General features: G+C 63.6%; 1 protein-coding gene across 1 annotated transcript in view; it reads left to right on the top strand.

Moving 5' to 3' along the window:
* FAM20C (FAM20C golgi associated secretory pathway kinase) overlaps window positions 1–21036 on the top strand; it is a 32289-nt gene that overhangs the window by 6580 nt on the left and 4673 nt on the right. The window contains exons 3-5 of the mRNA XM_027961840.2: window positions 874–952; window positions 17036–17128; window positions 17428–17543. Coding sequence (XP_027817641.1) covers window positions 874–952; window positions 17036–17128; window positions 17428–17543 — 288 coding nt within the window. The remainder of the gene's footprint in view (window positions 1–873; window positions 953–17035; window positions 17129–17427; window positions 17544–21036) is intronic.

Genomic DNA, 21036 nt, shown 5'->3' with positions numbered 1-21036 from the left:
GGCCTGCTCGGGCAGCTGCCCCGGGGGCCTGGGGGCCGCGAGGCCACCCTGCCTAGTGAGCAGGCCCCTCAGGAGGGCAGCTCTGGTCCCAGGAAGGCCACAGTCCCACGCCCACCCGAGGACACTGCCGCTTCGGGGCCTAGTGCCTGGAGCTCTTCTGACTCAGCGGCGGGGTACCAAAAGTGCCCCGTAAGCCAAATGCCCAGCCCAGGGCCAGAAGGCCTCTGTCATCCCAGAGGAAGGATCCAGGCGCCTCAGGGCTCCAGGGGGAGGCGGTGAACAGCTGCGTCCCGTCCCTGTTCTCTCTGCTGTCGGACAAAGCGGGACAGAGCCCCAAGGTGCTGACCCAGCCCCCGCTCTGTCCATGCTGAGCCGACGGCGGCTGCAGCCCTGGACTCCAGCGGACGGCACTCTGAGTGGGTTCCCGAGCCCCGGGCGGGGGCTGCTTTCTGCTGGGGGCGCTGTGGGTTCCCTTTCCTGGGAGTGGGTCTCAGCCCTGCCCCAGCCCCATGGGGGCACTGGGCGAGGGTGCGGACCCCCCTTCGAGAGAGGCAGCTGTGGTCGGGTGAGCCGAGGCGCGGTCTAGGGAGCCAGCAGGGTGGGAAGCCAAGCGCCCCGCTCCCATGTGCTGCCCTCCCATCCTTCTGATCCCTCCGCCGTCGCCTGTTTCCCAGTCCCAGCCACCCTCCTGCTACGGCTCTTCCAGCCCGGGCGGCCCTTCCTGACCCTGAACGCGCTGCCTGTCTCAGGCCTCCATCCCTGACCCCGCTCACAGCCGCACCCAGGTCTCAGGGCCCCCCTCTCCACCAGTGTGCCCGCGCTCACAGGCCTCCGCGGGCAGCAGGTGACCAAGCTCCTTTCCTCCCACCGCAGCCATGAAGTCCGGTGGCACGCAGCTCAAGCTCATCATGACCTTCCAGAACTACGGGCAGGCGCTGTTCAAACCCATGAAGTAAGTGCCGGGGCAGGGGCGAGGGCCGTGAAGTTGCGTCTCAGCCACTCAGCCCTGGTCTCCTCACCAGAAGGCAGCCAGGCTCTACGACCATGGGCACAGCTGTGCCCGAGAAGCTTTATTTCTGAAGCTAGCAGGTCAGCTGATTTGACTCCTGACCGCTATTCCAGATGAAATAGAAACTGTGCTCCCAAAATCAAAAGGAAGCGCTCAGTGGCATCTGAAAATTGTGGGGGCGGTGGAGAAGGGACGTTTGGAAGGCAGACAGCCCCGGAGACTCAGCACGTGCGTCTGTGGCCTGTGATGTCCACCCGGCGGTCCCGGGGCTTGGGTGTCTCCTGTGGTCCGTCTGGTTAGTTTCACATGGGCCGCTTCTGTCCTGACGGGAGGGTTCATTGTGTTTAAAGCGCGGGTTGCACCCCCAAGGGCCCGTGGCGCCACTCTGCCAGTGTGTGGAAGGAAGTCCGCACGCCCTGGGGGCTTGGGGACCACTAGCCGACCGCTGCTCCGTGGCTGTGACGACCGCCCGGGCTCACACGCCCCGTGCTCGGGAAGGGCGACGTGGGCTGCACGTGCGCTCCTCGGGCCCTGGAGGAGACGGAACCCCCTGGCACCTGCGTGCCCTCTCAGGATGGAGCTTGAGTAGAGGGGCCCCTTCAGGCCCTTCATACCTCGGCGATGTGCTGGGGAAGAGGATGCTCCGGGTGGGGGCGGGCTCCGCCACTCACTGCTGGCCCAGTGACCGGTGGGCCTGACCATCCCTGGCGGTCACAGGAATCCAGGAAAAGAACCAAAACCCACCACGTCCTTGGCACCCCCTCAGCTGCACTTTGGGGCACAGGCCTCTTGTCTCCAGGGTGCGTCGAACACAGTCCAGCAGACCGACCCGGGTGTGCACAGAGCTGCGTGGCGGGGGAGGGGCCACGCCCGGCCCTGGGGGGCAGGAGCCCAGTGGCGCGGGCAGGGCATCCTCTGCAGGGGCCTTGGGGCTTGGGGCTTGGTGTTGCTGGGACCCGGCGGCCCGCCGGGGCGGTGGCTCAGCTCTGCACCTTGGCTCGGGGTTGGGGCTCTCCCGGGCCAGTCCTCACCTCGGGCATCCAGCTGTGTGCAGGTGCCCAGGGCCACGCCCGTGTGAGGGCTTGCCCACCATGTGGTTTAGTGTTCCAACACCTCTGTGGGTTAGAGGAGACGTCACTGTTGTTATTATTCTGCCACGTAAAGATGCGGGAATCAGGGCTTGGCGAGGCGGTGCAGACCACCCAAGGCGGACTCAGAGTCTGGAGCCTCCCAAGGCCAGGGCGCCCAGCCTTGAGCCCCTCTCGGCCTCCCCAGCCTCCCTCACCGCGGGGTGGCCGTCCCCTCTGTGGCCGCAGGAGGCATGAGTGGCAGCCGCTGTGGCCTGGCGGCCGGGGCAGCCGGGCTCTGGAGGTCGCCTGGAAAGGCCGCAGAGTCCACACCTGCCCCCCCCGGCCCTGAACCCTCTGCCCTCAGCCTGTGTCCGAGGACGGACGTCAGAGTTCCTCTCGGAAGGCCGCACATGGAGGGACAGCCTAGGGCACGGCTCCTGTCCCGTGGGCTGAGGCTGAGGCCGGGCTGAAGTGTGGAAGCGGGGTGGGGAATCCCCCGGGGGCCGGGGACGCTGAGGCCAGGAGGATGGGCGTGTGCACGGCCAGCCTCCCTGCACGCTGCGCTCCCAGGCAGAGGGCCCTGGCCACAGGGCAGGCTCTGCTAGGCTCACGCTGCTGACCTCATGCCCTGGCCAGCCTTCCTGCCGCTCTGGCGGGCCTGGCCCACGCCGACCCTGGCTCTGGGCTCTGACCCACCCCAACTCCGGCATCCGCTAGAGTCTGGTTGCTGGCAGCCACCACCCTCCCGATGACCCTGGGGCACACCGTTCCTGCCCCTGTGGCTGTGTTCTCAGCAGGAAAGCAGCTGTGGTTTCTGACCATAGCATTAAGAAAATAAATATATGATTAATAATTCCCTTAAAAAAGAAACTTTCTTCAGTGAGCTCGTAATAGCTCTGTAAGCTGAATGTTCTGAATTAATCAGGGGGTAGTTTTTCTCTGAGATCCTGAAGGACGGGTGCTCAGAGGACCCAGGAGCAGTCCTGGGGCAGGAGGGGAGCCTGGCAGGGCTGCAGCGTGCAGTCCCCGTGGTATGAGGGGCCACTCGTAGTCTAATGGTATATGTTAATAGATGTTGAAAAATGTATAACTAGGAGAAGGCAGTGGCTCCCCACTCCAGTGCTCTTGCCAGGAAAATCCCATGGATAGAGGAGCCTGGTGGGCTGCAGTCCATGGGACTGCGAAGAGTCGGACACGACTGAGCGACTTCACTTTCACTTTTCACTCTCATGCATTGGAGAAGAAAATGGCAACCCACTCCAGTACTCTTGCCTGGAGAATCCCAGGGACGGGGAGCCTGGGGGGCTGCCGTCTGTGGGGCACAGAGTCGGACACGACTGAAGCGACTCGGTGGCGGCGACAGCAGCGCGTTAGCCTGCCAGTTGCTGGGTAGTCTTGCTTTTACTGTTAGAGGAAGATGTTTTGACGCCTTTACCCAGATACGGTTCGCACAGATCGTGATTCAGTCACTTGGAGTCTGTCACCCAGTAGCTTTCAGTACATTTCACAGAGCTGTGCGGCCATCCCCATGGTGTTGAACTGCTCCGTTACTCCGGAAAGAAGGCTGGTGAAGCGCTGCCCTTCCTCCCTGCCTGGACACCACTAGTCTGCTCCCCGTCGCCGTGGACTTGCCCGTCCTGGGATTTCGCGTGAACAGCGTCAGTCGCTGCTGGCCTTTGTGTCTGCTTCTGTTGCAGAGCGCTGGGTGTTCAGGGCTCCCCCACGGCGTGGTGCGTGTCTGAGCCGCCTTCCTTTCTGTGGCTGAACACTGAGCAATGCTCCCTGGTGTGAGCGGGCCATGTTTTACTTGACTTACTTGCTTTACTTTACTCTCATCTGTCAACGGATATTTGCCTCATTTCCATTTCTTGAGTGCACGGAGGGCATTGTGTGAGCATCTGTGTACAGGTTTCCATCTCTCTTGGTGTAAGCCTGGGAGTGGCATTGCTGGGTCCAGAATAACTCGGTGCAGCTGCCGAGAAGCTGCAGCCGTCTCTCCCAGCAGCCGCCCTCCCCAGCGATCTCTGCAGGCTCCGCAGCCTTGTCTTCATCGTCCCTGTTGACCCTCACCATCCTGGTGGGGGTGGACCGTGTCTGTCTGCGGTTCTGAATCACAGTTCTCTCCTGACTAATGACTGGGAGCATCTTCTCAAGTCCTGTTGGCCATTTGGATCTTCTTTGGAGAAACGTCTGTTCAGAGCTTTTGCCACTTGCTATTCAGCTGGCCGTCTTTCCGTTAGTAAGTTGTGAGAATTCTTCATGTATTTGGGTTCAAGACCCTTGTCACACACGGGCTGTCTTTTGAGGCACAAGGCTCTCATTTGGAGGATGTTGGAACCAACTGCCCCGTTGTTGTCACGCGTCCTTTGCTGCAGTCTTTAAATTTTAACGTCTGAAAAGTCCATGCCGGCTCACAGTGGTGCCGGTGATGTGTGTACCTAGATGGAAGCCCGGGTGTGTCCGCAGAGACAGGAGGCCTGGCGAGGCCCTGCGTGTGTGGCCTCCAGTAAGCTCCTTCCCTCCCCGGGACTCAGTTTACCCACCTGTCAACGAGGGCGTTGTAGGCAAAGGACTGAGGTCTAAACCCTACTGGACTGGCTTTAGGAGGCAGGGCACCATGTTTATGGAAAGAAGCCGGGAGGGGTTGGTGGTTTGGCGAGGCGGGGCGAGACTACACAGACAAGCCAGAGGGTACATCAGATTTCACCACGCTTCTTAGAAAGAAAGCTTCCGGGCCTGCTCATGACGCTGGCTGTGACCACCTCCTGGCAGAAATGTACATTCAGCCACCGCACTCACACCGAGCCCAGCCTGGCCTCCTGCCAGGCCCAGGGGCAGGCTTGACACAAGCCTGGCGCTCCTGCCTCTGAGGGCCTTGACCCTGGGGCATGGGGCCTGGTACTCAGGCCTGGTCTGCAGGACGGACGGGGGAAGGAGGGCTGAGCACGAGTGTGAACGTGAAGTGGGCGTCACCCCAGGCCAGGAGTCCGGCCTGGAGGGGGTGACACATTCTAGGACTGGGTGGCCTCTGCAGGCTGGAGGACCAGGGCCACTGTGTGGAGGACTACCAGGTGGCTTTCTAGGCTGAGATTAACTTAACTGAGATGAAGTTGCAGCCTAGTCTTCTGCCGCACCTGGGCCATCGGGGTTGTGCGTGGCTGGTGGCGCCATGGTGGACATGCCCAGAGTCACAGAAAGTTCCCTGGGACAGAGCTTGTGGGGAGGTGAGGCAGGCAGCTGGACAGTGGCAGGGGCCAAGCCCTGGTGGGCATCCGGCCTGATGTGACCACTTTCCCCGCTGTGCAGGGACAGAGCTGGGAGGGCGGGAAGGCTCCCCAGGAACCAGAGGTGAGGCGTGGGGTGAGGACGGGGACAAGCCTGGGTCCTAGAGACTCGTTGGGGCCAGGGGCAAGCAAATGCCCTGGGCCCGGGGACGGACTTGCTGGGGCCGAGAAAGTGAAGGCTTCCAGCTTGGGGGACAGTGGCCAGGGGGCCCTGTGGGGGGTGTCCAGGCAGGCCAGGAGCACAGGGCGGGGCCGCGTCGTGGAGAGCATCCTTGCTGTGAGACCTTGCAGCCCCCACACTGTCTCTGGGCTGCAGCTGCCTTCTGCTGCTTGAGGCTGGACAACAGGAAGCTTTGGGTCCTGGCCCTTCTGGGACCAGGTCTCTGTCTTCAACCAGTGGGGCCGTGGGTTCATACTGGTGGGGGTCTGGGAGCCGCTGCAGCCCCTCCCCAGGTCTGTCCTTGCTGATTGTCTGGGTGTCCTGAGGTTTGCAGTTCTGAGTTGTAGGCATTAGAGGGGTGACAACTATTGAGTCAGCGTTCAGGGTGCGCAGCTGATCGCAGGCGGCACGCTGAGCCGCAGCTGTGCTTCTCCTCGGGTCGCCGGCCAGCAGACTCATCACTCCCTGCAGCCTGGCGAGGCTGCTCTGAAGCCCCCATCTCCACCAAAACAGCCAGGTGACCACCTGAGAGTTTGGAACCCAGAGCTACAGTGCCCTCTGTGCCGCGTGTGGTTTGGGATCCAAATCGTGTTCAGACACAGGGAGGGAAGGAAAGCACACCTTCCCCAGGTTGCTCTGAGGCAAGAATAACTCCAGCAGCAAGGCAGCACCCCCGGGACAGACGGGCCTGCCGCTGGAACTCCGCAGACCCAGCCTTGCTTGCAAACCGGAAGAGAAAGAGAAAAGCCCCGTGGGCCAGGCTCAGTGAATCTGAAATGGGTCATTTCAAGTCTGGCTTAACAAGCACCTGTCGTCCAAGGCTCAGGAGATGGGGGGACAGTGAGAGGTGCCCCCAAGGAAGGCCCCAACCTGGCCTGGAGGCAGGTGGGGCTGAGGTCGTAGGTGCAGGAAAGGGCACCACGCCAGGCCTCGAGAGCTAGACAGAGAGGCCACTGTTGCCTGTAGATGTGGTTGTAGACAGGGAGGCTGAAGCTCAGAGTGACCGGGTACGTGCCTGAGGGCACCGGCCAGCAGCAAGTGGAGCTGGAGAGACCACTGGGAGTGAGCGCCACTCAGTCGTGTCCAACTCTTTGGGGCCCCGTGGACGATACAGTCCATGGGATTCTCCAGGCCAGAAGACTGGAATGAGCGGCCGTTCCCTTCTCCAGGGGATCTTCCCAGCCCAGGGATGGAACCCAGGTCTCCCGCATTGCAGGCGGATTCTTTACCAGCTGAGCGACCGGGAGAGCCGCTGTGTGGCAGGGTGGCCGCCGTACGGTCCCTGTTCAGATCTCAGAGCAGTGGCCACCGTGATCTCTGACGTCACCACCATGTAGGCTCCTTCCTGGCTCCTTAATTTGTAGTACAGTTCGGCTGTAACCCCACGTGTCCACACCATGTGGGCGTCGGGGCAGCCGTGGGGAGGCGTTACTGCGCGGGCCGCTTAGGGCACCAGGAAGCTCTTCTCTCTCCAGAGTCGGAGACTATGGTGCCGCGTCCCCGAAGGCTCCGGAGGGTCTTCCCTGCCTTCCCTCCTGAGCGTGGCGTCAAGTCTTGGCTCTGTGCCTGTGGCCACGTCACTCCCGTCTTCACCTCCATTGTCACGCGGCCTGTCCCGTGGGTCTCAGTCCAAACCACCCTCTTCTTATGAGGACGTGGGGCACTGGACTCAGGACCAGCCTGATCCACGGGATCTTTTCCTAGTGAATCCTGTCTGCCACGTCCCTATTTCCAAACAAGGCCACAGCCACAGGCTGGGTTAGGGCTTGAGAAGACGGCACAGCCCTCTCCCACGCGCAGCTGTGCCTGAGCTCTGCGTGCCCACACCACTTCCCGGTACCTGGTGACGAAGGCAGGAAAACACTTGCGTCCTCACTGTGGATGGGTCCACCACCGCCCGCCTTGGTTTCCTCTGTATGTTGGACAAGGGGGGTGATTAGATCAAGGGCAAACGTCATCAGTGCTCGTAAAACACAGCACAGCGTTAGCTTTACCAACGCTTCGAGTTCCCCACCGTCCCAACTTCTTAAAATATAGATTTGCATTGACTGGAGTGTTCATACAGAAATGCAGACAGATGGTAAGCAGATCTTTGCAGCACAGGCCAGAAGCCAGGTGCCCAGGTGCCCAGATCAGGCAGCCCCCAGGCTCCGGTGACCCCTGCCCTCCCGTTCCTGACGGGGGAATCCTCGCTGCCTTGCCCCCCTCCCCTGCTGCCAATGTGTCTGTGAAGTGCCCCCCCCCCGTGCCCAGGCTGGATGCCATTGCCCACGATGGCAGCACACGCAGAGCCTGGACTGCTCACAGGCTGCGAACGCCCTGCCCGCCTGGACCAGGCCAGGCCTGACCCCTGTGTCTGGCCCGTGGAGCTCACTCCCCGCGTTTGCAGGCAGCAGCTCCCCCTCTGTCCTACCCTGGGTGCCTTGGTCTGGAGGCAGCCCTGTGGAGCCTGCGGGGGGAGGCACTTTGCTGCCGGCCCTGCAGGGACACATGCCCGCCGCTGCCCGCCGCCCGCTCCTTGTACGTGCCGCAGCCTGGTGTCTGTGAGGCTGCTGCGCTGGCCAGGGCTTCCCGCTCCGGGGGCCACGCCCGCCCCGTCTTGAGGTCGTCAGGGCTCTACAGCCCCCGCTCCGGCCGCAGAGGCAGGGACCCTGTCACTGATATGCCAGGTGGTTTTATTTTTATCACCAGCTCTCCTTCAAGGAGGAGGAAATTGAGGCTCCGAGGTCTAAATGTGAATCGGGAGCAGGCGGCCGGCCAGGCCTTGCTGGGGCCCAAGGGTCCGGGATGTCAGGTCCCAGCCTGTCGGGCACAGCCGGCCGGGGAGCCCTGGGCCCGGGGTCTCCGCTGGGGCCCAGGCACCACACACGGGGGGACTCTAGGTGTGCAGGCTCCTTTCATGAAGGAGAGGGCGCGTGTGCGCGCGAGCATGCGCGTGCGAGCCCCTCCCAGAGAGTGCAGCCCTGAGCAGCTGTCCGGAGGCCCCGGGTTCCTCGGAGCCGAGGGGCACGCATAGGCAGCAGCAGACTCAGTGCCGGCGGGAGGCTGCCTCTCGCTGGGGCCCAGCCTCCCCGCCCCCAGGCCAGCCTGGCCGCCCCGCCTCAGCGGGCCGCTGGCACCCGGGTCCCCTTCCTGCATTTACCCCCAGGAGGCCCACCCCTGCCCTGGGTGCCAGGCTGCCCGGAGCCCTGCGGTTTGCCTGCAGCCTCACGGGACCCCCACTGAGCCCTGGGTGCGGTGCTGAGGGGCTGTTATGTGGCCCGTCCAGTGTCCCCGGGAAGCAGAGGCCAAGTGGAGGGGCCGCCCCGGGTCCTGGTGGCTGGCGCAGCCCTTGTGCTGGGCCGCTGCGGTCCACGGGCTTGAGGGGCCGGGGCGCCGTCACTCCAGCTCCACAGACACCTGCTGGCTTGCCGTGGCCCAGACGGCGTAAGTCAGGTAACCGCAGGAGTCCACTGTCTTCTGCTCCCGCTGGGAGTCTGGAGCGATCACTGATTCCGTAAGGTTGGCAGAGAGGCAGGTACACAGGGAAAGCCCAGCCCTGTGCCGCCCCCGTCGTGCAGGTGGGGGCCGTGCTGTCTCCCAGGCCCCCCAGCTCCTTTAGGACGCCCGCCCTAGTGGGCCACGGCACGTTTCCTTGGGAGCTTCTGGAAAAGACTGTCCCCTTTGTTCAAATCAAAGCGAGCAAGTCATTCTTTCTGGAAACGCCCTCCTGCACGGCGGCACGGGAGTCTCTCTGTGCTTCTGTCTGGTGTTTGGGTCTCTGGGCTCTGCTCCCTGGGGGTCGTCACTGTGCTCTCGTGAAAGGGGCAGAAGATGGGAAGGAGGGAAGAGACTCTGGTCATGGTTCCCCCGTGCTGGGAAAGAGGCCACGTTGGGCGTCTCAAGAGCAGTTTGATCAGCTGGCTGTTCCTTATGCCCCGAAAGGAAATGTTGCAGGCCTGAGCTCTTAAGCGGCCTTAGGGATGGCCCAGACTCTACCCCCTGTGCCAGGGAAGAGCAGCAGCATCACAGCAGCCGCCTTGGTGCTAAATATTCACTCCACAGTGTAGTAGGCTAGGGGCGTCTTCTCTTCCCTTGAATAAAAAGATGAGGAACAGGGGCTTAAACACAGAAAGAAGAGGGCTGGGGGCCAGTGTGCACGGTTGCCGGGGATAGCGCTCATTTCCACCCTCAATTCCATTCCTTAGTCACGTCCTCACACCCCGGACAAGCTGGCGGAACAGTGTTTAGAGCAGAGTAGAGCTTCCTCTTTCAAGCAAATCTGCCCCCTCACCCCCACCCCTTTGCTCTGGAAAGCGAGTGTCGCTACCGTCCCTTTTAACGTCAGACTTGCTTCACAGTCACAGACCTTTGATTTGTTTTCAGATTGGTTTGCATGAAATCCACCTTAAGACACTTGAGTGTCTTCTGAGTTAATTATTTTACCCAGCCATAAGTGAGCATCTCGTCCCGTGTCCCACTTTGAAGAGCTGTCTCTTGGAGACCCTGAGCGGGGGGCGGGATTGGCGGGGGTGAAAGCTCCTTGGGACCCCTGACAGCGGCCAGTCAGCACTGGTCCCTGACGCTCTGGCCACGTGGCCTGCCGGGGGCCGGCTGCTCTGTGCCTGAGTCCCGTCCTCGGGTTGGTCATCCTGAGGCCCGCGCCTCCAGGAAAATCCTCCCTGACAGAGAAATAGGGTGGTAGGAGTGGACGGCAGGTGCCCGAGGTTCTAAGACAAGTGCCTTCTCCCAAACAGATGCCCACCCCCACTGCTGCTGCCAAGTCTGCGGGGTCGCTTCAGTCGTGTCCGACCCTGTGCGACCCCATAGACGGCGGCCCACCAGGCTTCCCTGTCCCTGGGATTCTCCAGGCAAGAACGCCGGAGTGGGTTGCCATTTCCTTCTCGGGGCCAGAATTAGCAGGAGCTACTGAGGGAGCGGCCTGCCCGCCCGCCCCGAACATCTGCCGCTGGAAACCTGACATTAAACAGCTTAATATATCTCCTTAATGACAAGGTGGCTGCCTTCTGCTGTGTGAGTGGCAGGGAGGCTCAGGACAGGAAGGCTGGTTTCTGCTCCCTCGCCCGCCTGGTGCGTCTGGCAAGAAGCAAGGTCTCCCCATGGGCTTGGCCCCCGTCGGGAGCCGGAGCCTCTTCCCGAGGCCGCCTCTGCCCCAGGGCACCACCTGGTCAGCAGCAGGGTCTTCACGGAAGTGGAGGGTCAGGGTCTGAGGACGAGGCGGTCGCCTGGGCTCCTGAGCAGACTTGCTGTGCAGTCGTGTGTCCTTGGTGTGGACACGAGAAACCAGAGTGGGGATGTGACGGAGGGAGACCTGGGACCCAAGAAAGACGCTCAGCCCGGAGCGGCCGCACCCCGGGGAAACCAAGACGGGGCGGAGCGGCCCGCACCCCCGAGAGAGCCGGGCGGGGCCGGAGCGGCTTCACCCCGGGGAAACCTAGGCAGGGCCGGGCGGTCTGCACCCTCGAGAAAGCTGGGCAGGGCCGGAGCGGTCCACACCCCCGAGAGAGCCGGGCGGGGCCAGAGCGGTCCCCACCCCGGGGAAACCTAGACGGGGCGGGATTGGTCCCCACCCCTGAGAAAGCTGGAAGTCTTGGACAAGGTGGAGTGGTCCATGCCCCCAAGAGAACAGAATGGGGCTGGAGTGATCCGCACCCCAGTCCCTGGGGGGATGTGACCTACTCAGGCCCTAGTTTGGGTTCCTGTTCCCCAGAACTGCAGGACATAGCCCCCTGTGGCCCCAGCACCTGAAAGAAGAGGGGGCCTACCCAGAGGCGGTGGGGAGACAGGAGCTGCTGGGCTCTGCGGTCTGCGGACTCCCCCCACCCTGCCACCTCACCCGGGAGGGGACCCAGTCAGACTGCCTGCGCCCGAGCCCCAGCAGTGCGAGCCCGTGTGGGCGCAAGCTCTGGCGGCCCCGGAGAGCTCCGCGGAGGCGGCGCTGCCATCAGCAGCTTTCTCATCAACCACAGAAGAGGCTTGGGGGCCGGGGAGGCCCGCGGGAGCCCCGCGCTGCTGTGCCCCGGACGAGTGGGCCCTGCAGGGGCGGCTCCCCACCCGCCGCCGCCTCACCAGCCCTGGGATGCCCACGTTCCCACCCTGTGTGCGGCAGGCCCCTCTGTCTGGGCCTCAGCTTCTAGGCTGAGTTCAGGCACCTCGGGGCCCTCAGCACACACGGGACGCAGGAAGGCCGTGTGACGGCTGTGTGTGCCCTGAGCGGTCGCAGTTGCTCTTTTTCCAGAGTGTGACCTGACGATTAGCTGCCCTCTCTCCCGCTCACCGCGTGGGAGTGCGTGGCCCCATCCCACTCTGCACAGGCTGGCGGGGTGGGGCCAGGGTCCGTGGGGCTTTGCTCCCCCTGCAGGCATCCCCCCTGAGCCATCGCACCTGCCACGCTACAAGGGCTTCAAGGGCACACCCGCTCCGTCAGCCTGGCGAGGGCGGCAGCCAGGGCGGGCCTGGGTGGGCAGAGCTTCCCCGCCGTGTTCCTCCCAGACATCCCGTACAGAGGGGCCCGCCCCGCCCAGTGCAGCCCCAGCCTCGCGTCTCAGCCCCGGGCCCCGTGCACTGGGGCCCCTCTGTTCGCGAGCTGGACGCCCTCACTGGCTGTGTCCTGTCTACAGGGTAGGGGACACTTCGCGTCACAACCCAGGGAGTGTGCGCACAGAAAGCGCGCCGCAGGGCACTATGCTCGGAGGAAGAGCCAGTCAGACGCTGGCTTTTGTCCCTTCACAGATTCTGGTCGTGAGCTGCCAATTTGCTCTATTTTTAATCAAAGCAAAAGTTCTCTGTTTTCCCACAAGTTGAGGAAGGCTGAGATGCTGATGCTAACAGTGGGAACAGTCAGAGGCTGCTTCTCTGCGGAGGGGACGGTGGTCCGGCAGCGGCTCTGGGGGGCACCACGGTGAAGCCTGTGGGGGCTGGGGCAGCACCTCGCAGAAACTAGATGCACCTCCCGGGGCGCACGTCCTCCTCCGGGAGCCAGGACCTTTCTTGGGGACACGGGGACGGTTTGTGCTGCCGACCCTCTGGGGCTGTGGCCCCTTCTCCTCTGTGAGCAGACACCTGACCAGGTGGCTGGGGGCCAGCACCCTCGAGCCTCACTGTGCCAGGAGGTAGTTCTGATCTCTGAGGAATACGGATCTTCAGGCCCCACAACTGGAGGCATGTCTGACTTTGGGGCCCAGAAGGAAGAGCCTGGGACTGGGTCAGACCCCAGCTCCTGACCAGGGCCCGCCGTTTCCAGCTGCGTTTCTGCAGATGACCTGTGTCATTAAAACAAGGACAGGGGGCGTCCCTGGCAGTTCAGCAGCTAGGACTCCATGCTCCCAGAGAAGGGGGTTCGATCCCTGCTTGGGGAACTAAGATCCCACCTACCTCTCAGCCCCAAATCAAAAACAACCAGAAAACAAGGACAAGGATCCGAGCCTTGAGAGGCTGCCCAAGGATGAATCGTGCAGCCCAAGGAGGGCCCACGAGGCTTCTTTGGAAACAGAGGCGCCTTGTCTCAAAACCTTCTGTGTCATTTCTTAACAGTGTGGCGGTTTCAGCACGCCCAGATCTGGAGGAAACAGACCGAATCCACAGCCTTTCCAAGGTTGCTAAGCCCTTGTGTCTTTCGTGCTGCTGCGGTGTGGCCAGATTCTGTATTCGCTTCCTGGTGCCGCTGTAAAAAGCGATCACAAATGTAGCGGCTTAACGCCACTCAGCCCTGGTCTCTTACGGCTCTGGAGGTCTGAATCTAACATGGATCTGTGGGTTGTGGGCTTCCAGAGACTCTGGAGGGAGCTGGCTTTCTGCTGAGGGGCGCTGGAGAAGGCAACAGGTCCCCTCCCAGAGCCTCTGCCTTCAAAGCCATCAGTGTTGGCTCCCCTGCCTTCACGCCTCCCTGCGCCTCCCTCTTTTAAAGACTCTTGATGATGTTGGGCCCGTGGAGATAGTCCAGGATAATCTCTGCATCTCAAGATCCTGAAGTAGATCACATAAGAGAGTTCCTCTTTCCATCTAAGGTAGCATATTCATAGGTTCTAGGGATTTAGGTCACAGATTTCCTGGGGGAGGTCAGCATAGTAGTCAGTCTCACTTTAGTCTGTACAACCACAATCGGGTATCATTGTGCTTTCTTCTGAGCTCAGGGAAGTCCCTCTAAAGGAAGCGGTGTGGCTGTGGTCCTCTGGAACGGCAGGGGAGAGGGGCACGCCTGCGGCCCGGAGCACTGGCAGGGTTTCGCAGGCCTGGGGTCTGAAGGCGTCGGGGTGCCCTGCAGAGCCTGCTCTCCGGTGGCCTTGGGGCTTCACGTGACACTCTAAAGCCTCCTCACTTCCACCAGCTCCTGCCTGTCTGGCGCCTTCTCACCCCAGTCACCATCGCCAAGGCCCTCTTTCACTCCAGCGGCCACCTAACCCCATGGTTTGCCTTAGTCCCCAGTTGCTGTTTTACCAAGAAGTCAGCCCTAAAGCTTTCATTTCTCTGCCGCGCAGGCCCCAGGCCGGGGTGCCGGGCTGACCTCCGAGGTAGTGTGGGAGCTCCCGGTGCTGACTGCTGCCCGTGGGGGTGGGTCCCAGGAGGCTCCTCTGGCCCCTGGTCCCAGCAGGGGGAGGCTGCCGTAAGCCCCAGCCCCTCCCAGTCAGCGGAGGAGGAGCGCTGATCTCCACCCCCCAGCTCAGGGTGCGGCCCGGGGGCCCAGCCGGCCCCCACTCTGACAGCACCTCCTGCTCACGCCCGCATGCCCCTCTTCTGAGGAAAAGGCCTGTGATGGGCCTCGCCCCACACCTCCCCCCACACCTGAAGGAAAGAGAGGCTGCCAAGCGACCTGGCTCAGCCGAGTCCACTCTCCCGCCCGGTGCACTGGGCTCAGCACTTTTCCAAAGCACCTGCTGCTCCCCTGCGCAACCGGGAAGTGGCGGTAGAGTGGGCAGACAGGCGAGGAAAGAAGTCCTGGTCTCCCCAGAGGGGCGGCCCTGGCCCCGGCTTCCCACGGACGCTCCCGGGTTGGGCCCAGCTCAGCAGCGGGGCCCTGGACACGCCAGCATCCACCACCCGCCCCCAACGCACACACAGCCCTGAACCCTACAGTCTCCTCTCAGGCCTGGCTGCTGGAAAGGGCATCCGGCAGGGGGTAAGCAGAGCTGCCTTCCTGTGGATGGCCCGACAGAGGTCACTGGAAAACCCTGAGGTGGGAGACGGGAAGGAACAAGGAACTGTTCTGGAACCTGGTCACAGAGCCTCCAGGAAGTGTCTGGTCTTCTCCCAGAGCCGCGGGCTCAGAGCCACCTGCATTCCAGGTGACCTCTCTGGGGTGAGCCAAGGTCAAGGAAAGGGAACAAAGGCAAAGCGATGGTGGTGGTGGCGGCTGAGGTCGGAGGTCCTGCTGAGCCGCGCTGGGCTGGGGAGGGCAGTGCAGGCCGCTCCCAGCAGAGTCAGTGACCGGAGCCCTGGGGTGGGGTGGGGGGCTCACTGCAGCCCATGATTTTAAAGGGCTCTGGGCCACAGGCTGGCAGTGAGTTCTGACGTACTTTCCAACAAAAATAATTCTTAATTCCACAACAGACTGAAAAAATAGAAGGCCAGGGACGTGTGGGGTGGGGTTTGCAGGCGACTGGAAGACGCCGCCTCTTGGAGGGGGCCGCCCTGGGGTCTGCATGCTCCAGGCACACAGAGGGTCTGCAGAAATCCGCACCACCCCTTTTCTAAACTCTGGAGAACCAGCGCTGTATAGACAGTGCCCGGCTCAACCAGGGACTCGAGTCAGCTGCCACTTTCAGCCTCAGAAATGCCCAGCCCGCCAGCAGCTGCAGACACAGGGCTGTGGGAGGCTTCCAGTGAGGGAGCCACACTTATTTGGTTTGAACCACAGCGTCTTCTGAAAAAACTGACTTGCCAGCATTTAAAATCAGGGTTTTCCACCAAGAAATGCGGACTCGGTCTCCATGAAGTCTCAGGATCTCCGCTAGTGTGGCCTTCCCTTCCGCTGGGCGCCCTGCAGCCCACGCCCCGAGTGCCAGCCCCCTCCAAGGTCTGTGATGGAGAAACCCGCGCCCGGGGACGAGGCGGCTTGCACCTGGGCCACCAGCAGCCGTCCCTGGGGTACCCTGTGCTTCTCACAAAGGGCCCAGGCAAGGCCAGGCTGACCCAGCCAGAGCCCTGTCCTGGCCAGCGTCACCCCTGCTGGAACTGTGGGCAGTGGTCTGTTGCCAGTCACAAGCTGGTTCCTGGAAAGGCTGATTCAGGTGACATTCTGGAAGCGTGGAGGAAGGGGTGTGTCCTGCCAGGCGCTCTGAGAGCACAGGGAGTGAGGTGCCCTCCGGTGGACGTGCGCCCTGCCCGCCTGAGCCTCACATCCCGAGGTTGGCCGTGTGGTCCGAGCACCTGCACGCCAGCAGGGCCGTCGGGAGGCTCCGGGGGCTCCGGCCGAGCCCTGCTGTGTACCAGGGAGGAAGGCCTGGGACAGGGGAGCAGGCTGGGGAGCGTCACCAGGAAAACGCGCTGTGTCTCCTGGGCTGGCGCGTTCCAGCCCGCCCGAGGGGAGGTGTGCGCCAGGCCACAGGAGGCCCAAGTTCCCAGCTCGGGGAAGAGTCGTGACCTTTGCAGATCCTTGCAGTTTGAGGGCTGCGCTTCCTGCCTGGTGGTGCCTCCTGGAGAGAGGGTCCCGGTGGTGGAGGCGGGCCCGGAGCACACTGGATCTCATCCAGGGAGGGAGGGTGTTCACTCCTGCTCGGCCTCAGACAGGGAGCAGGTGTCCCCACATGTGAGGTCAAACACCAGCCATCGCTGTGTTTGCAGGGTGACTGACGTTCGCAGGGTGACGTCTGCCCTTCAGCGCCATCCTGCGTGTGGCCTCCGGCACGTGGCTGGGTTGGGGGCTGTCTGCTGCTCACGGGGGTGCCCAGGACGTCAGAGCCACGGGCTTCCGGAGCTCCTCAGTCCTCCCGTCTCGGGGGGACGTGGGGCCCAGGCAGGGCCAGGCTCTGCTCCCTCACCACATGCGCCCATGGAGATGGGGCGGCCGGCCCGGCAGGGCTTCCCGGGGGCCCGGGATGTGAGGGACGGGCTGGCCACGCTCGCTGTGGGTCAGGGGAGGCTTGGGGAAGAGCCGCCTCCAGGAAGAGGCAGCAGACCGCGGTGAGAGCTCAGCTGGCAGGGCTCACACGTGCAGAGCCCGCTGTCCGCTGTGAGCCCCGTGGGCGAGGCTGCAGGCCTCGTCAGAGCCTTCAGGGTGCTCACGCACACTCTAGGACTCTTACCCAACTCCGAATTCCTCTGACTGAGGGCTCCTTTCATGCTGGGAGCTGCAGGCTGGTGGGGGCGGGAGGCTGACTGAGCTTGAGGAGACTCCAGGAAGGCAGGATAGCGGAGCGGACACCTCGGAGCAGGGCCCTGCCCTGACAACGTCTGACACTCACTCCCAGGATTCCTGGGAGCCTGACGGTCGGCTCCTTGGGGCGGGCACGAGCTCCGCACCCTCACTGGGAGGGCCTCTCCCTGCTCTGCTTCTGTCCCGTCCTGTTCTCTCCAGGCAAACGAGGGAGCAGGAGACGCCGCCCGACTTCTTCTACTTCTCGGACTACGAGCGGCACAACGCGGAGATCGCCGCCTTCCACCTGGACAGGTGAGCCCCGCCGGCGCGGGCTGCTGTGGCCCGGCCGCCCGAACAGGGGCCAGAAGACCCGGGGTGTCAGCCTCTCTGACAAGACCCAGGATCGCGAGCCCCGCAAACGGCCCTTCCCTTGGTGGCCCCGGGTCTGGGGCAGCTCTGCGGAAGAGGACAGACCCCTTTTGGGCTCGGTGGGACCCCTGGCTTCTGGGGAGGAGTGGAGGTTGGGGGCTGACGGGAGAGCAGGTCCATTCAGATGCGGTGGAGCGCCCAGAGACCTCAAGTGAGGACGCCGCTCCCTGCCCTTCCACCAGGATCCTGGATTTCCGCCGGGTTCCTCCTGTGGCCGGCAGGCTGGTCAACATGACCAAGGAGATCCGGGACGTCACGAGGGACAAGAAGCTGTGGAGAACCTTCTTCATCTCCCCAGGTGACCCCCCTCCCCAGTGAGCTCCCTGCCCGGGTGACCCCTCTCCCGGGTGACCCCTCTCCCGGGTGACCCCCTCCCCGGTGACCCCTCTCCCGGGTGACCCCCCTCCCGGGTGACCCCTCTCCCGGGTGACCCCCTCCCCGGTGACCCCTCTCCCGGGTGACCTCTCTCCCGGGTGACCTCTCTCCCCGGTTGACCTTCTTCACCAGGTGACCCTCCCTGGGTGACCCCCTCCCCGGTGACCCCTCTCCCAGGTGACCTCCTTCCCCGGGTGACCACCTCCCTGGGTGACCTCTCTCCCGGGTGACCACCTCCCTGGGTGACCTCTCTCCCGGGTGACCCCCTCCCCGGTGACCCCCTTCCCGGGTGACCTCTCTCCCGGGTGACCACCTCCCTGGGTGACCTCTCTCCCTGGTGACCCTCCTCCCCTGTGACCCCCTTCCTGGGTGACCCCTCTCCCGGGTGACCTCCTTCCCCGGGTGACCCCCTGCCCGGTGACCCCTCTCCCGGGTGACCTCTCTCCCGGGTGACCACCTCCCCGGGTGACCTCTCTCCCAGGTGGCCTCTCTCCCTGGTGACCCTCCTTCCCCAGGTGACACCTCCCTGGGTGACCCCCTCCCCTGTGGCCCCCTCCCCTCTGACCTCGCCCCTGTGACCTCTCCCCTGCACCTGGAGCGGCCTGGCTTCAGCACTGTGTCTGCGTCGCCCCAAGTCTCAGAGCTGCCAGGTGGTCTTTGCCGTCCCTGACTCCGCCCCTGGGCTGCGGGTGATGTTGCTGCTGCCAACGGCTGGGGCGAACTCCCAGCCTCCTGGGAAGCCATCTCCAGGTGGTGCAGCCAGAGCGGCCCTCTGTTCTCTGGATGCCCCCAGATTAAAAACACCCCGGAAAGACCCTCACGTGGCTCAGGGCCCTGCGGCCGCCCTCTCCTCTGTGGAGCGCTGGACACAGAGTGGGGCTTCCCCTGGTCCCTGGAGGGTTGGCACTGCCCCGCCCTCGGGCTCCTGCCCACTCCAGGTGCATAAGGTCCCGACTTCGTGGTGCCACCCTCCAGCACACACACGAAGCAGAGTCAGGCTCAGCGGGGTGGTCTGCCCGCTTGCATCAGAGCTAATCCTCGGGGCTCCCTTCCTGACCACCCCTTTGGGGCCGGGCGACCCCTCCTGAGACTGGACCCCGAGGAGCCCCTCCTACATCCTGCGGCCTTTGTCCCTTGCATTTCGTCTTGGAGCGTTTTGCGTTGTCCCAGTGACGCTGGCACAGCGGAGTAGAGTGACCCAGCTGGGCCACCAAGACCCCGCAGAGCAGGGCCCCGGCCCCCGACCCTGCAGGGATGCCTCAGCCGTGCCAGGCACCCACCCAGCCAGTCCACACAGACAGAAGCCACTCGCCAAGTCCAAAGATCCACTGGCCCAGAAGCCCCTTCCTTGAGGTCAGCGCGCTTCTCGGCCGCGTGATGAGCTGGTCAGAACTGAGGCCCACAGCCCTCGTTTCATTAAGGCCGCCTCTGCCACGCGATGCTCGCAGTTCCTCCTCTCCGAGCCCACAGAGAGGAGAGCAGGACGGGACCCCCGGGGCGAGAGGGCTCCATCCCCCTTGAACGAGTGTCTGGCCCACGTGACAATGCCGAGGGCCCGAGCTAGAGCCTTGTTGGGAGGGTCTCTGAGGCTAGGCCTGTGGGACGTGTGCCCACCTCGGTCACGTCCAGGGGACGCAGCCTCACCCAGCCCCCGGTGGCCCCCCGTCCCCACACCCCGGCTTTAAATGGTTTAGTTGCCACTTGGAGTCTGAGCAGTTTCGCTACACCTGGAAGCATCCTCACAGCGAAGGTGACTGGTCCATCCTCAGAGTCCCCTCCCAGCCCTGTGCCCGCCAGGATGGCCGTGGCCCGCCTTCTGTCTGGACGGCGCTGCTCCCGCCAGCCCCTCGCTGCGGGGAGGCGCGGGGAAGCTGTCTCTCCCGCCGCGGTGTCTCCCTGAGCGCCGGTTCTGCAGCCTGTCCCATGTTTTCTCTTTCGTTTCTGAACCGGTCGATGAGCCCGAGCAGAAGGGACAAAGTAGTTTGTCGCAAGGAAGCGGAGGGACTGAAGTCTGAAATCCCAAGAAATGGACACGAATCAAGCAGCCTCTCTGCTGGGTCTCCCGCTTGGGCCCAGGGGCCTCCTAGCTGCGCCCCTGCTGTGTTCCCTGAGCTCAGTTGTCTTACAGAGGTTTGTAAACGAGCAAGGGCTCCTTTCCACGGTCAGCAGACAGTCACTTGCTGTCTAGGTGGGTGATCTGAGATGCAGGCATCCCACCCCGCCCTCACACCCGTCCGCACCCAGGACCGGGTCTCCGTCGTCCTCGCCGATGCTGGCATCGGCAGGCGCTGACACCCGCCTCACCCTGAGCCACGCCGTCGCTCAGCCTGGTCAGTCCCAGAGGCAGGACCCGTGGGGGTCCCGGCTCCTGGCCACTCTCCCGGTCCTGTGGGTCCCCGGCTTGGCGTCCGGGCCCCGTCTGGATGCGCTCCTACTCCCTGTCCAGGAGCCGCCGGCTCCGGGCTCAGCTCCGCCTGCTGCCGCTGACACCCACCCTCTCCGCCCAGACTGTTTCTGTTCCCACCGCCTCTGCTCCGTCAGCCAGATTTCTCCCCGAAAGCCTTGGGAAGCGTTTGGTTTTCTCTTAAGCAGCAGCTAACAGGAACCAGCTTTGATCTCACTAGAAAATGAGGTCTGTTCAGATTCGTTTGGAGCATTTCTGCTTTGCTGGCATTTCTGCGCCTGTCGCGGATGTAAAAGCTGCAAAGGCCGAACTTTGCCGGAGGCACCAATCCACGCCACTGCCTCCAGCCTCAGGGCCCTGAGTAGCCCTGCTCTGGGGTCCGTCAAAATGGGGGAGATGTGTGCAGCCTGCAGAGGCTGGGGAGCCCGGTGGGCTAAGAAGTGGGAGTGGCCAGCCAGCTTGGGGCAGCGTCAGCCAGGGACAGCGTCAGGCAGGGGGTGGCTGAGTCCCTGTCACCACAGGACTGAGTGGGGCCAACGGCCAGGCCCGCGTCTGCCGTGTGACACCTTTCTCCCACTTTCCCGGTGACTCCATCGCCGCGCCTCTCATCCCGAGGTCAGCCCGCATCCTCCCGTGCAGGTCTAGGCCATGGGGGGCAGGGTGTGCAGGGGGGCGCGGCAGAGGGGGAGAGGGCGCGGCGTGCGCCCCCCTGCCCCTCCTGCCCCTCCCCGCCACTCAGCCAGCTTTACGCCAGCTCTTCCCCACACTGGCTGGGGGCTGGCAGGGTGGTCCCTGGGCCTCTGCTACTCTGGCCAGTGTCCAGACTCCTGCCAGGGGCCAGACGGGTTTCCCAGAGCAGACAGACCCCTCCCCAGCAGCCCTGCCCCTTGTGACACCCCACGCACACCCGCGGGGCCTCTGAGATGGGCAAGGACTCACCCCTCCTGCCAGCAAAGCCCCAGACATTCAGGGGAACCGGCCTGGATTCTCCGGGACCCTCAGGCTGGCAGGC

This window comes from Ovis aries, unplaced genomic scaffold (genome assembly GCF_016772045.2).
Source record: "Ovis aries strain OAR_USU_Benz2616 breed Rambouillet unplaced genomic scaffold, ARS-UI_Ramb_v3.0 scaffold_123, whole genome shotgun sequence".
Taxonomy (NCBI): Eukaryota; Metazoa; Chordata; class Mammalia; order Artiodactyla; family Bovidae; genus Ovis; species Ovis aries.
Note: the sequence above shows the minus strand (reverse complement) of the source record. Positions and strands in the feature narration are given on the sequence as shown.